Source organism: Akebia trifoliata, chromosome 4 (genome assembly GCF_017979445.1).
Source record: "Akebia trifoliata isolate Shusen 1 chromosome 4, ASM1797944v1, whole genome shotgun sequence".
NCBI lineage: Eukaryota > Viridiplantae > Streptophyta > Magnoliopsida > Ranunculales > Lardizabalaceae > Akebia > Akebia trifoliata.
In genome coordinates, this window is record NC_141378.1 from 19,928,877 (window position 1) to 19,942,558 (window position 13,682).

Sequence of the window (13,682 nt, forward strand, 5' to 3'; positions counted from 1 at the left end):
CCAATTCCAACTTTGTCAACTTGTCCACCCCCTCCATCCCTCTCTATTCTTCTATTATGTTTAATTTCCCAAGTACAATCTAACAATGGAATCCACTTTTCCAAGGTTCCCAGTTTTCACTTAACATTTTTCAAGGATTCAAAAATCCATAGAAATTAATTTACATGCAATCAATCAAACCCTTGGTTTTTGAAAAATCTTATAAGAAAGAGTTTGTGTCAAAATAACTTGTCCAAAAAAAAATCTTCCTTCTTGAAACAAAGAATACTAAATAATAATAATAGTAATGGTGCTCATATTCTATGGGTGTATAAGGAGTCTATCATGCCATGGCAATAGCATTCAGAACGAGGAATTTTTATAATCATCGCACCACCATTTATCAATATTACGAAATAAATAAATAAAAACACATTAGGCTCAGACACGCACAAATACGGTCATCAAAACATTGGTCTCTTTAACGAGAACAAAAAATTATCAGAATCGAGAAATAAATTCAGTCATCACGGCCACAAATCTCTCAATGAAAAAAAAAAAAAAAAGTTTAAATGATGTGGAGGCGAGCGTAACCCTAATCTCTGGATTTGTTTAGTTTGACAGATTAGGGCTTTAAACGCCTCCAATATATTATTAGGAGTTGTTGGATCACAAGGCATCTGATGATAGAATCGATGCCCTGTTTTATTCACAAAACCTCACTCCTGCAAAATCAATAAACTCAAATAAAAAAACAAATAACGAAATCGAAATTGGATCTATTTATCCTTTGGGGAAAAAAGGCAGAAACCCTAAGCTAGTTGTGGCCGTGAGCAAGAAGGGAGCAATTGATAGATTCTTTTCTCGTTCGTTTCGATTTATATAGATAGAGAGGTAGTGATGAGTTATATTTCTACGAAACCCTAACTCCCTAACCCTAGATATAATTCATGGAAATGACGAATGTATCCTTTTGCTTTTCTTAGGAGTGTGAGCTACTGTGACTTTGGGTACTTGATTTCAACTTTCAAGGGTAAATTACACTTTGACACCCTGTGGCTTGTCATAATTTCATTTGACCCCTAATAGGTTTGCAGTAATTTCATGTTGATCCCTAATATTTTGACAATTGCACTTACCTCACTTTATAGTCTAGGGGTGTCAATGGGTACCCATTTAATCGAAAACCCCAGTTCTAATTCCCTTTTTATTAGAATCGGATCTAAAATGGAATCTAACCAATAGGATCCGGAACCGTTAGGTTCTATCCAATGAGTACCATAATCGATTTACTTTGTCATTTCTTTCATACTATAGATGATTTAAGGAATTTTCTTTATCAAAATTAATGCATATTATTAAATTTTTTTAATTTTTCATATAAATTATTGATTGGAAATTAAAATGAGTTATATCTTCTAACAATTATTACTTTTAAGTAAGGAAAAAAAAATCATTAATTTGTATCTTTAATATAACAAGTTATAACTGAGTTAATATGTTACTTTTTTAAAAAAAAAAAAAATTTATAATGATTTTGAAAAAAAATTTCTCATTCAATTCTTGAGAATCGAAATCGATGGATACTTGTGTTTATTGGTAGTTCCAGTTCCAATTCCATTATTTTGGAATCAGAACCAACCCATTGACACTCCTACTTTACATAGACAGTGTTAAAGTTCAGATGTTATTTTACTTTTTTACCTTCATTTTATTTTTTACTTTTTTTATATATAAAAAGTCAAATTGTAAAACTATAAAAATATCTCCATGTATGCATTCACAAGTAGTAATTCGATTCTTGATAATCGGAACCAATGGATATCTGTGTTTATTGGTGGTTCCAATTCCATTTATTTTGGAATCGGAACCAACCCGTTTTGAAGTTGAGATGTTATTTTACTATTTTACTCTACCATTCATTTTATTTTTTTTTTGTATAAAATATGTCAAATTTTATATATAAAAAAAGTCAAACTATAAAAATATCCCCATGCAGGCATTAACAAGTAAACTTATTTTTCATAGGAATATTTTATTTATAAAAAAGATAAATATTTTTAAAAAAGGTAAATATTTTAAAAAAGGTAAATTGGTCTAAAAAATTATTTTTTAAGTGTTTGATTGATGACAAGTAGTCGGAAAGGGGGTAAGTGAATATGTTAGATAACTATGGGGAAGGTAAGTGCAATTGTTGAAGCGTTAGGAGATTGATATAGAATTATGCCAAATTATAGGTGGTGAAAGTGTAATTTACCTTGGTTTCAAATCTCAGTTTGAATTTTCGTCTTCTCCATGGACAAGATCAAGTTGTCTCGAGATGAGGCCAAGTTGTCTCAAAAGTGTCAACTCATCTCGTATGATATAAACACCTTTAACTCCATTTATAATTATTTATAGATTAGAGAATGTTTTATTATAAAATTATATTCATTTAAAGAATAAATGTTTAAATTCTAAAATACATTAATTATTTCCATTAAATCTACAAAATCCCAATTGACTCGATTGAACTTTACTAACTTGGCCCTGATTTTCAAAATATCATCCAAGTACGTTTATCTCGCAAGATTCTACAGATGTGAGATGTCATGAGTCATCTTGATCTCAAGCAAGATTTAAAACCATACTTGCCCAACAAAGCTTTAGGCTGGCCATGGTGTCACGGCCCTATTCTTTCGAAGCGGGGTCGTGCGGCGCAAGGGGGTCAAATCCACTTGCAAGCCTGTAAAATGATCGTACACCACACACACGTAGCTAGCAAACAAGTAAACGAGGCAACACGAGATAAAGCCCGAAGGCAACTTTGTTGATATAATATTGATTACACGGTGTAACGCGGTATAAAAGCAAATAGATGCGTTACAAGCAATTGATGATCCTATGACACGCGGGACCTCCACGGAGCTGGGCTTCAAGGGCTTCAACAACGTGGGTGTAGGCCGGGGATTGGGACAGCACTGACACCCTTCCTACAAAGTGTATGCTAAGTCTTTACTAGATTTCCAGAAGGAAACATCAAAAGTAGAGGCCGGTCATACTCCCTTATTACTAAAATGCCACTAAGCTAACAAGTGTGCCCTGGCACGGGGCTGACACGTACCCTAAGCTAACAGATATGCCCTGGTACGGGGGGGACATGGCTTCATAACGAGCCTTACATGATATTACATGGGTGCTCCCGGGTAGCTCCGGGGCGAGCTTACACCTAACTCTAGGTGACAGATGATTTGGCCGTTACACATGGGCTTTAAAATTCTAGCCTTTCATTGTTTGAAGTGGACCTACGTAATCTGATCCACCAGATCTATTCATTCGAAGTCTTTGTGAGTAGAGCATGGAACAAGTGCACGGTGGGTAGGAACGAGAATGCAGGAGCATCAAGTTCAAAAATATCTTAAGGGGCACACCCTCATCACATAACCATAGATCATTTCCTCGGGATACACAAAAAAGGATTTATGATTATATGTATCCCAAGGCAAATGATCTACCATTCTGTGATGGAGACGTAGGGAGGCATGTGTCAAAGTAGGGCGTCATAAAATCATTACACTATTATTTTTTATGCTTGCTAACTAATTCCATCACCACTCATCTTCTATTGCAACGAGAGAAAAAAAACTTCGTTTACAAATTAGAATTGACAAATTTTAAGAAAAATAATATATTTTATTCAATAAATTTGACATAAAAAATATACAATCATCCACCATTATCCATTATCCATAGCTATCGTATTTTCACTCGCCTTACGTCCCTGGATTGGTTGTATTTTTTTATTTTTTTTATATATATACTATTTTTATAACTTGACTGGTATCACTTCCCCCACACTAGTAAGTTATAACAACACGGGGGTTTTTCATAAATATACCAATCCAAAGATCAAACATTCAGTCTAATTGAACCGTGCTTCCCACATTGTATCCATTTTCTATTTCAAATTTGCAGACTGTTTACATTCATATTTTATTTGTGCCCTTTTATAACAATGAGAATAATTTCAAGTGTCAGTCTGAGATCCTTGAGCTTAAAATATGTAGATGATGTAAATTAAATGGGTCCAGATGTGCATCACGTGACTAATCACATGTGAGATGGAAAAAGTATAGTGAATGGGAGAAGGGCAATTAAGTCATTTATTCCTATAAATAAGACAAGATGGTCACATTTCTCTCTTTGGAAGGATTATCACCACTTCTCTCCTACAGGGCCCTCTCTCACCGGACTTCATTCTCTCTATCTATAGTTTTACTCCTCTCACAAGGGAGTCTCCCTTTCTCAAATAATGTTATATTGTAATAACTTCAAATATAGTGAAATGGTTCTTCGGAACCCGGAGAAGTAATCTGGATTTGGACGAAGCCTGTGAATAAATCGTGTGTTGTCCTCTCTCTCTTTTCCGTTCTCTTTAATTATCTTTTTACAACTCATACCAACATAATACCATCACCGAATGGTCTTTAAACATGATTTAGGTGGTAGCAAGATAACTACCCAAAGTGCCACTCGGCACACGACTAATATAAAGGCCTTATCCTCCGTGCATATAACCAAAAAGTTGACATCGACAAAAGACGTACTTAAATATCCCTCAAGTTCATCAATCTTATCCCCACCATTGTCCAAGAGCAAGTTAACAACAAACAAGACGGTTAAATAACTATTACAAAAAATTGAGGGTTAATCACAAGTGATGAAAATCACAAAAAATAAAGGAGAATCAGAAAGAAACTTGAAGGTACCAGTTTGCCAAGTTGGTTAAGTTTGTCACTGTTGATACCATGACTTGGCTTCAAGATCGTGCTCACCAACTAATTACTGACCACTAATCTCACTTGCCTAGCAAAAAAAAAAGAGAAAAAAAAAAAAACCATTCTCAATGGGAGAATGCCTTTATATTAGTCACGTGATTGGAGAATAAACACATTGACCTGCATGAACAGCTTAGTAAGAGGTGACTTAAAACTCCAACTAAAGTGTGCCATGTAGACATTGTTTCTATTTTATAGGAACAGGACGCTGCATTGGATCCTGAGTCTTCTTAGAATGCATCAGCTTATTAAGTTGGTAAAGTTCGTCAATGCTGATACTTCTTGCATGAGTTCAAAATCAACCTTGCACCTTTGAGCTACCAGTATCACTAGGAACTGGCTTCCCATTATCAGCAAATCACTAACCCAAGAAGTGAAGTTTGATTCAAGATTTGATTGATTTTATGTAAATCTTGTCATTTTTGGCTGGCTGATCATTTACAAGATAGCCCTCCACTATTATGGTCCCATGACTCAAGTTACCACGAGAACACCACAAATATCAAGACTAAGGAGTTCAGGGAGACAATAATAGAACTTTAATTCACATACATTGACATTGCTGTATTGGTAGAGATCGAAGCTCCTGTCTATCCTGAACCTTCCAAAATAAACTTTGATGATGATCACAATTCCACTGGAGGGTTTCCCTGTGTAAGCATCGAAGGGAAAATTTTAACTCATATGGGTACACAAGAATGAAAAGCCAGTGCATTACTGATCCACAAAGAAAAGTTTCAAACCCATGACTGAGAGCAATTAGAATTGCTATTACCTTCCAAAAAAAATAAAAATAAATAAATGAATAAAGAATTGCTATTCCCCTCTATAATGGATTCCATGTAGCAGGGAATACTGTCAGGGAGACCTATTGAGATGAAACTTGGTATAATTTCTGTTACTTCAATTGAAAACCATTCTACTGTCAGAAATGGAGTACTTTGTGTCTATGTAACAAGGGCCTGACACTTTAAAAAAAATTCAGTGTCAAACATGTATGCATGTTGACACACACCTATGGTTATCAAGTGGGAATACAGGTTTAAAACGGTAAGAGAAAACTTTGTGATGAAGGTATATGAAGGATAAAGGTATATCGAATGAAAAAGAGGAGTATTGCTTTAATTTACCTGGTTCATCGGTTTGAATTCAGGTTTCATGGTTTGCTATTCGCCAGCCTAAAATGAACTCAGTTGGTAGGGGTAGATAGAGATAATTCTTTTCTTGGTTTGCTTAGGTTCACACATTCAATTTGCTAGTTTGGCTCATTTGTGCATAGATATAATGCATGCATTCAGGTTACAAATACAACTATAATGTTACAAAAAAATAAAAATTATAAAGGAGTTAAACAGAAGTAAGATTGAGAGATGTAATTGAATTTTTCAAAAAAAAAAAGCATGTATCATCACTATTTGATTAACCAAACCCAATGACAATTCAGCGAAACAGAATGGTTGCATTCACAAATTGGTTAGTACTGGGGGCAGGGTTCATTGAATTCAATGGACCTAACGGTTCGTGTCATACCTTTTCACAGTTCGGTCCTCTAGTAGGAAGAAAACATGCGTTTTGCTTGCATAATAGGTCAACATAATAAGTAAATAAGAGTTTTTGGATGTTTAATTAATTTAATAACTGAATTCAAGAGCATGTTGCTAATTTAACGAAAACAAAATTGTAACATAATCAGCACTCCAGCCTCTACTTGTGCATTGTGAAAGATTAGAAAAAAAAATACTTGCACATCACCCAAAGGGACTTCTATCATAATTCTCAGCAGACGGTACAACTTCAACTCACCTTGAACAAAAGATCATGTATGATATGTTCCCAGGGTAGTGTTATAGACATTAAGCAGCACTTGAGGGGCAACATCTCCTCATCCGATTTCCTGGTGGAAGCAGCCGCATATGCATGCTTCGCAGCCACAGAAGCAGCTTCAGCTGCCTTACGGACTATTGTACCCAGACCAATCCCAAATCCTCCCTTGGATATCTGAAGTGGTGAATGCGGGTCTGAGAACCGTTGGCTTTGATCTACATCAGAGTAAGATATGCATTTTGGTAAGTAATTAGTGGGTGAATGCAGGTTTTGAACCCAGGTCGTGGTATTAACACACACAAATGAACTTGGCAAGCTGGCACCTACAACTTAGAATATGTTTTTAAAGATACAGTAAACACCCATTCGGCCATTCCACCATAGCATTCAGGAGTATCATCATCAAAGCCTTGTCCCAAAAATTTGGGGTCCGCTTAATGAATTATGTTCCCCATTTGATTATGTCTAAAGCCATGCCTTCCTTTAAGTCAAGTGTGTTCATATTAGTTCTCACTACCTTAATCGGCATCTTTGTCATCTTCCCTGCCTCTCTTCAGAACCTATTCCTTCTAAGTGGGTGGAAATGTCTTTTAAAAAAACCAATAGGTGGTAGGAATAAATGTAGCTGTCTTATCTCTCAAAAGCAACTATGCTCACAATCTTGAGAGTTATGGATGATTTCAGCAAATTGATCTAAAGTCCACTGTACCCCTAAAGACTCCATTTGGGTATTGATATTTCTTCATTTTGGGTTTGGTTTAGGTCATACTTGGGTCTGTGCGATTGGTGCAAATGTCGACATATTGCCGCTTTCTCAGCGAGATGGCATATTCTATGGGGCTTGCTTCGATTCATTATTTGTTTGAGGGATTTGGAAGGAGAGAAATCACAGGGTTTACAAAGATAGAGAAGAAAATTGCTCACAAAGGTCTTCATGGATTTTAAAGGATTGTTCAAGGATTTAGTGTTCAGATGGTAAACAACTCTTTGTGGGATTACACATTTCTTTGCATCATTTCAAAAAATTTCACTTATCCAAAAAAAGGCTTTAGAATAAGTAGGACCAAGACTATATGGAGTACTTCATTTAGCAAAAAAAAAAAAATAGTTATGGAGTGCAACTTTACTAAGGACACATTGAGAGAAGAGTGTCCAATAAAAAGTGAAGCAAACATAATGCAAAGCGCAAATCAAGCCAACGGTCAAGGGTTCCAATAAAAAATTTATAATTATTTAGGTTTTCATTTATATGGATATAGATTTATCGTTTTTCATTCAGGATTATTTTAAATTAGTTATTTATTTAGTTTTTGATTTTCAGACTTTAATTTTATGTTTTTTGGGCTTATTTTCATGCTTTATTTAGGGGCAATTTAGTAACTTTAGTTTGTCTTTATTTAAGTTATTAGGATTTGAAAATTAGGAGAAAGAAAGTTACAAAAATAAGGTTGTTTATTTTGTATTTTAGTTTGACTAGGATTCTAAGAAAAAAAATTTATATATAAATTGTATTAGAGTTTTTTTTTTTTTTTTTAAATGAGAATGATGACTAAAAAAGAAAGCTTGAGCTTGATCTTCCTAACAATGGGTGTGGCATGAGATCATTTTGGAGTAAATCCAATAACATTCTTTTCTTCTAATCTTTATTTTTCTTTTCAATTATTCTATTTTTCCTGATTTTCTTTTAATTCTTTATTCTTGATTTTCTAGACATTGATTCTTCTTCAAGATCTAATAATGATGCCTCACATACGTCAATCTCACTCTCGCTTCAATCAGGCTCATAGATTTCTTCCTCGATTTCTTCATTACTCGCCTTGAGTTTGGGTGGATGGACTTTCATCCACCCTTTATCTATTATGCAATAATTGAAATAAAATTTTTATTTTACCGTTTGGGTTTACCCTATCCTAATCCAAATTATAAACCCAATCTTAAATCCTTAATACTTATCCAAATTTCCTAAGCCCCATATTTCTTTTCTCCCCTTACGGTATGAGATAGTGATGGAACAATTGAATCATAAATAAAAATTGTAGATGTTGTCTCCAAAAGATCTTCCTTAGGCTCTTTTGACGTATTTTCCACTTCATTATCTTGTTATTGTGTTGATTCTAGAGCTATAGACACACCATCTTCTAAAGCCGATGTATGATCTATTTTTTTTTTCCCTCATCGTCCTGCATTAGATTTGATATCAGAGCTAAACCTGGAATAGATAGAGATAGTATTGGAAGTAAAAAACCAGATTATTTTTTTTACCTTCTAGGAAGTTATTCAGGGTATTATGCAGTGATGAATATGAGGAAAACTTAATTTCGACAAGTTTTTTTGAGAAGATTTTGCAGAATGTTGAAAATAACTTATTGTGGTTATCGTGATTACGGCTGTGTCATCCAGTTCCGTCAGGAAAATTTTATCCATGGTGCTGAGTGCAAGGTGGTTCCTCTAAAAGACTGTCATATTGTGTTGGGTCGAGGTTGGATCTCACATGTACAAGCTACGTTCAATGCGGAACGAAATATTTTATGTGCTACTTCAGGCAGACAATATCTACTCAAGGCATATCCATGAAAATCAACTCTTGTGGTACCATTAGTCCAAGAGCAAATTGAAAAATAATCAAATTAGACATTAATTAGAAGATGGTGTGCCTAGAGCTCTAAAATCAACGCAATAACAAGATCATGGCGTGGAAAACACGTCAAAGGAACCTAAGGAAGATCTTTTAGAGACAACATCTATAGTTTTTGTTCATAATTCAATTGTTTCATCACTACCTCAAACCATCTTAATCATCTCAGATGAGTACAATAAAGACTTTGCCAAGATAGAAGATCACAATTTGAAGTTAATGGTTCAACACAACATTAAGATACGATAATGAATTTTCGCCAAAAGGGATGAACCATAAATTTTCATAATCATTCTCAAGCACTTTAAAACTCGAGGAAGAATTTTCTCCAACCATATGAGAATAATGTGGAACGCAAATCAAGCCAACGGTCAAGTGTTCCGATGAAAAATTTGTAATTATTTAGGTTTTAATTTATTTGGGTATAGATTTATCGTTTATCATTTGGGATTATTTTAGATTAGCTATTTATTTAGTTTTCTATTGCATGACTTTGATTTTATGTTTTGTTTGGGCTTATGTTCATGTTTTATTAGCCCATAGTCTTAATAAAATATTTAGGGGCAGTTTAGTAACTTTAGTTTGTCTTTTATTTAAGTTTATTAGGATTTAAAAATTAGGAGAGAGAAAGTTACGAAAATAAGGTTGTTTATTTAGTATTTTAGTTTGACTAAGATTCTTAGATTTATCTTCTTTATATAGATTGTATTAGGGTTTTTTTTTTTTTTTAATGAGAATGATGAATAAAAAGAAAGCTTGAGCTTGATCTTCCTAACAATAGGTGTAGCGTGAGGTCATTTTGTAGTGAGTCCAATATAACATTCTTTTCTCCTAATCTTTATTTTTCTTTTTTATCCTTTTGTTTTTCTTGATTTTCTTTTAGTTCCTTGTTCTAGGTTCTAGAAACTCTTTCTTGATTCTTGATTCTTGATTCTTGAAACTTACAAACCTTAGCCCTTAATCATTTCCCCATTTTCTTTAACCCTTATTTCATTTCTCTCTTTTCCAAATCTTTAACCCTTAATTTTTTCTTTACCCTGCAAACCTTTAACCGTTTTCATTGGGATTGGGGTCATACCTACAATCATTGTTTTTATTTTACCTTTTGAGTTTACCCAATCTTAAACCAAATTCCCTAGACCCTCATATTTGCTTATCTCCCCTCATCGTCCTGCGTCAAAACGACTATGTCCATGGTCTTGGTTCTATTGTCCGTCAGGATGGAGAGATTGAAAAGAATGTTACGCATAATACTGGGGCTGGATGGTTGAAGAGGTGTGGTTCTAGATTACTACCTGACCAACGCATCCCAATCGAGTTAAAAAGGAAAGCTTTATAAGAAGACAATAAGTCTGGTTATGCGTTATGGAGCTGAGTATGATGCAATCAAGAAACGACATGTTCGCATATTGAGTGCAGTAAAGATTAGGATGTTGAGATTGATAAGTGGGAAAAACAAGAAAGATAAAAATTAAATATGAAGGTAATCGTGAGAACATAATAGTAGTCCCTAACCCCAAGGGGTTGGCTCAAAGGGAATTTTGAATCCAATAGGCAGTGAGTGTTCGATACCCATTATGAGCAATGGCTCCTCGAGGCCACCCGTGGGGGTGTACCCTCACTTACCTGGTGCGTGTGATGTGCAAGCGTTGCACGTGCCCAGGGCAGGGACCCATATACCTTGGTCCAGGCCCTGATTCACCCAGTCCCACTAGTCGGACGTAAGTTTGGATTAACCCCATTAACAAAAAATAGAGTAGTCCCAATAAGTGATAACTAAGGGAAAGTCATTTGAGACATGAAAATATAATAGGAATCCCAAATAAGTGACAAACTAAGAGAAAGTCTTTTAAGATGATTGTGGTCTTGTACAATAAAAATATAAAACAAACTCATATAAAAGGAATGTTCAAATTTTCTCATTGTTCATCATCAAATCTAGGTTGTTTCAGATTAATGTTTCAAGATGTTATACTATGCATAAAACCAGCAACTTGAAATGCAGTTGAACTCCTACAATATATTAAGTGGGTGGAGTATTATGTTCACCTGCAATACCAGATACAGCTACTTCGACTTCTCCTCGTCCTCCAGGACCTTTCATGAAAAGCCTGTCTGTTTTAGCAGGAACATGACCAATTGACAGAAGGCTCCCAATGCGAGATTTCCCAGCTAAAATGGAAACAAATGAAGATTTAATAATTAAAAATATCAACAGACGTAGATAACAATTTATCATGTAGAGTTCTTGATAGTTGATACTTAAACGTAGAACATGGGAATTCGGAAAAACTAAATGATGAAGCTGAGAAGGACAAGTAGCTGAATAAGCGATAAATTAATCTGAAAAGATTCAATTTGCGCATCATTTTCACATTGCGGTAAGCATGTAATAAATATTCAAGCAAAAAAATAACAATTTACAAGGCTTTGGTTTATAAGTCTTCTTTGCAAAGTCAAAAAAAAAAATACAGCGAAATGTTTCTCTTCTGGTAAAACATATGGAGAACCCACAATTAGTATGCAAAATTGTCAAGCTCAAATGATTTTGGCAGAGGCCGGAATTAGAATAGGTGAACATTTCTCACAAATTTCCCAATTCATCAGTGTGCCTACATTTGAACTAGAGGAAAGGTAATACTTATTAGAGCATTAGACTATGGTGCAGCTAGGCCAAATCATTATCTTAGATTAGGATAGACAAAATACTTGGGATAATTATGGAGCTACCGAAGCATATTCCTATTTCTTCATTTAGTATAATCTAACAAAGATCACAACTCTCTTTCATTATACAGTTTAATTATAATTCTAACATGATATTAGAGCAAGTCATCCAAAGATCTATGCTTTACTGATTGTCACTCTCGGTATGTCCCCATTCCGGTGGCAACACCATTGATGTCCATCAAACGTAACACCATCTCTATTTAGAATTTTTTTCATTAATAAAATCCCCACATCCCATCATACAGTTGCTACTTCCCTCATGATCTCAACGTTCATAATTCATAATCTACACTGAGATATAAACAAGCGCATGATTCAATCAAATGCTCTAGGGAAAGATCATGACGAACGCAAACAGAGAAGGTGCCACTATAGGGGGATACGAAAGAGGAGATCATATTATTATTATTATAGTATATTAGGTCTGTTGGTCCTCCCAGAAGGAGGACGGTAAGAGTTTTGGCTCGTTCCAACACATTGAGGGAACTGATCAAGTGGATCACTGACTATGATATACACCAAGAGGGATGAGATGCACCAATGGTAGACCTCACAGGAGAGCGATGACCACTAATAGCATGATCGATGTTTTTAAGAAACATCAAGAATCCAATAAATGAGGTCAATGGGTATGATACTGAAAGTAAACAAATACATGTTCCGTTGTCAAAGGAACATGTGATTCCAGAAGGGTAATAAAATGATAGACAGGATGCATTGTAATGAGGTGCTTCTCAATAAACCAGTTGATCTTCTCATGAAGAATAGGACAAAAATCTTATTATGATCAAATTAGTTTAAAACTAAAGTTTAAATAAAATTAGGATTTCCTTGTATTGTTTTCTAAATAAATCAATAAGGTCATTGTAAGTTAACAAGAATCAAAGAATCTTTTATGTATTAAGGTATCAGAGATATTGCTTGTGTGATCAATCTCAAGATCCTGGCTATCATCCCCTGGAGGCGGCACCACAACCACTCGTTGGGCCCCCTTCGCAGCACCCAAAATTGTCACCATCATTATTATCCATCAACATAAAACATCATCACTGAATTTCAATTGTAACCGGTGCGTTCCTCATCTCACCACCTTTGCGGTGTTATCACAAGTGCTTACCGGCCAAAACTTTTCTCTGATGCCAAGATCGTACATCTTAGCTTACTTCCAAAGGATGGCACCTCTTGCACAAAGACAAAATTAAAAGGTTGTAGTGGATGTTGCTAACCATTGTGTTAGTTCCATGAAAAAGACTTTCCTAATGGGTTTTCCAAGGAACATCCCATGTGCACAGATTGATCCCTTGAGTACCCTGCTTCTTGCTATTGTTCCTCTAGGTGAGAATAGTTTTATTCTGATTTTAGAAGAAAAGAACAGAGAAGAAGCCACCTCCATGTACATTTTCACCCATTTTCATTGTTGCAAAACCACAAGGAGTCATGTATTGATCCCAAAAAGCACCATCAAGCTTGTTGTTGAAGCATTATCATTCGGGCATCCTAGGCACTGCAAACAACCAGAGCGAGCATCACATCATCACCATAATTGTACAAGAAGATTCACCCGTTCATGACAATTGAGATTGCCACAATTGTGAATAATCATCGTCATTGTTCATCCGACCTTACATTTTCTTTGATTTTATGATGAAGCTATTATTGTTGTGCATGCCCTAAATTTTCCCCAACAAGTCATCTGC

The 13,682-nt window shown here is 35.1% G+C and overlaps 1 protein-coding gene and 2 non-coding genes across 6 annotated transcripts in view; all 3 read right to left on the bottom strand.

Annotated features, from left to right (window-relative positions):
- Window positions 1–287: 287 nt before the first annotated feature.
- LOC147404375 (small nucleolar RNA snoR8a) lies at window positions 288–377 on the bottom strand. The gene has a single exon (XR_015178151.1). It is a non-coding gene; the product is annotated as a small nucleolar RNA snoR8a (small nucleolar RNA).
- A 38-nt stretch (window positions 378–415) lies between these two features.
- On the bottom strand, window positions 416–515 carry LOC147404376 (small nucleolar RNA snoR126). The gene has a single exon (XR_015178146.1). It is a non-coding gene; the product is annotated as a small nucleolar RNA snoR126 (small nucleolar RNA).
- A 4,034-nt stretch (window positions 516–4,549) lies between these two features.
- Window positions 4,550–13,682, bottom strand: part of CW7 — a 41,840-nt gene continuing 32,707 nt past the window's right edge. For 3 of the 4 annotated variants that reach the window (XM_086440309.1, XM_086440307.1, XM_086440308.1), the window contains 3 exons: window positions 11,305–11,427; window positions 6,600–6,835; window positions 5,144–5,446 (listed from right to left, as the gene is read on the bottom strand). In XM_086440309.1, coding sequence (XP_086296435.1) covers window positions 5,423–5,446; window positions 6,600–6,835; window positions 11,305–11,427 — 383 coding nt within the window. In that variant the 3' untranslated portion in view covers window positions 5,144–5,422. Of the gene's footprint in view, window positions 4,825–5,143; window positions 5,447–6,599; window positions 6,836–11,304; window positions 11,428–13,682 lie in introns of those variants that run through there. The other variant, XR_015177737.1, reaches the window with a different exon arrangement.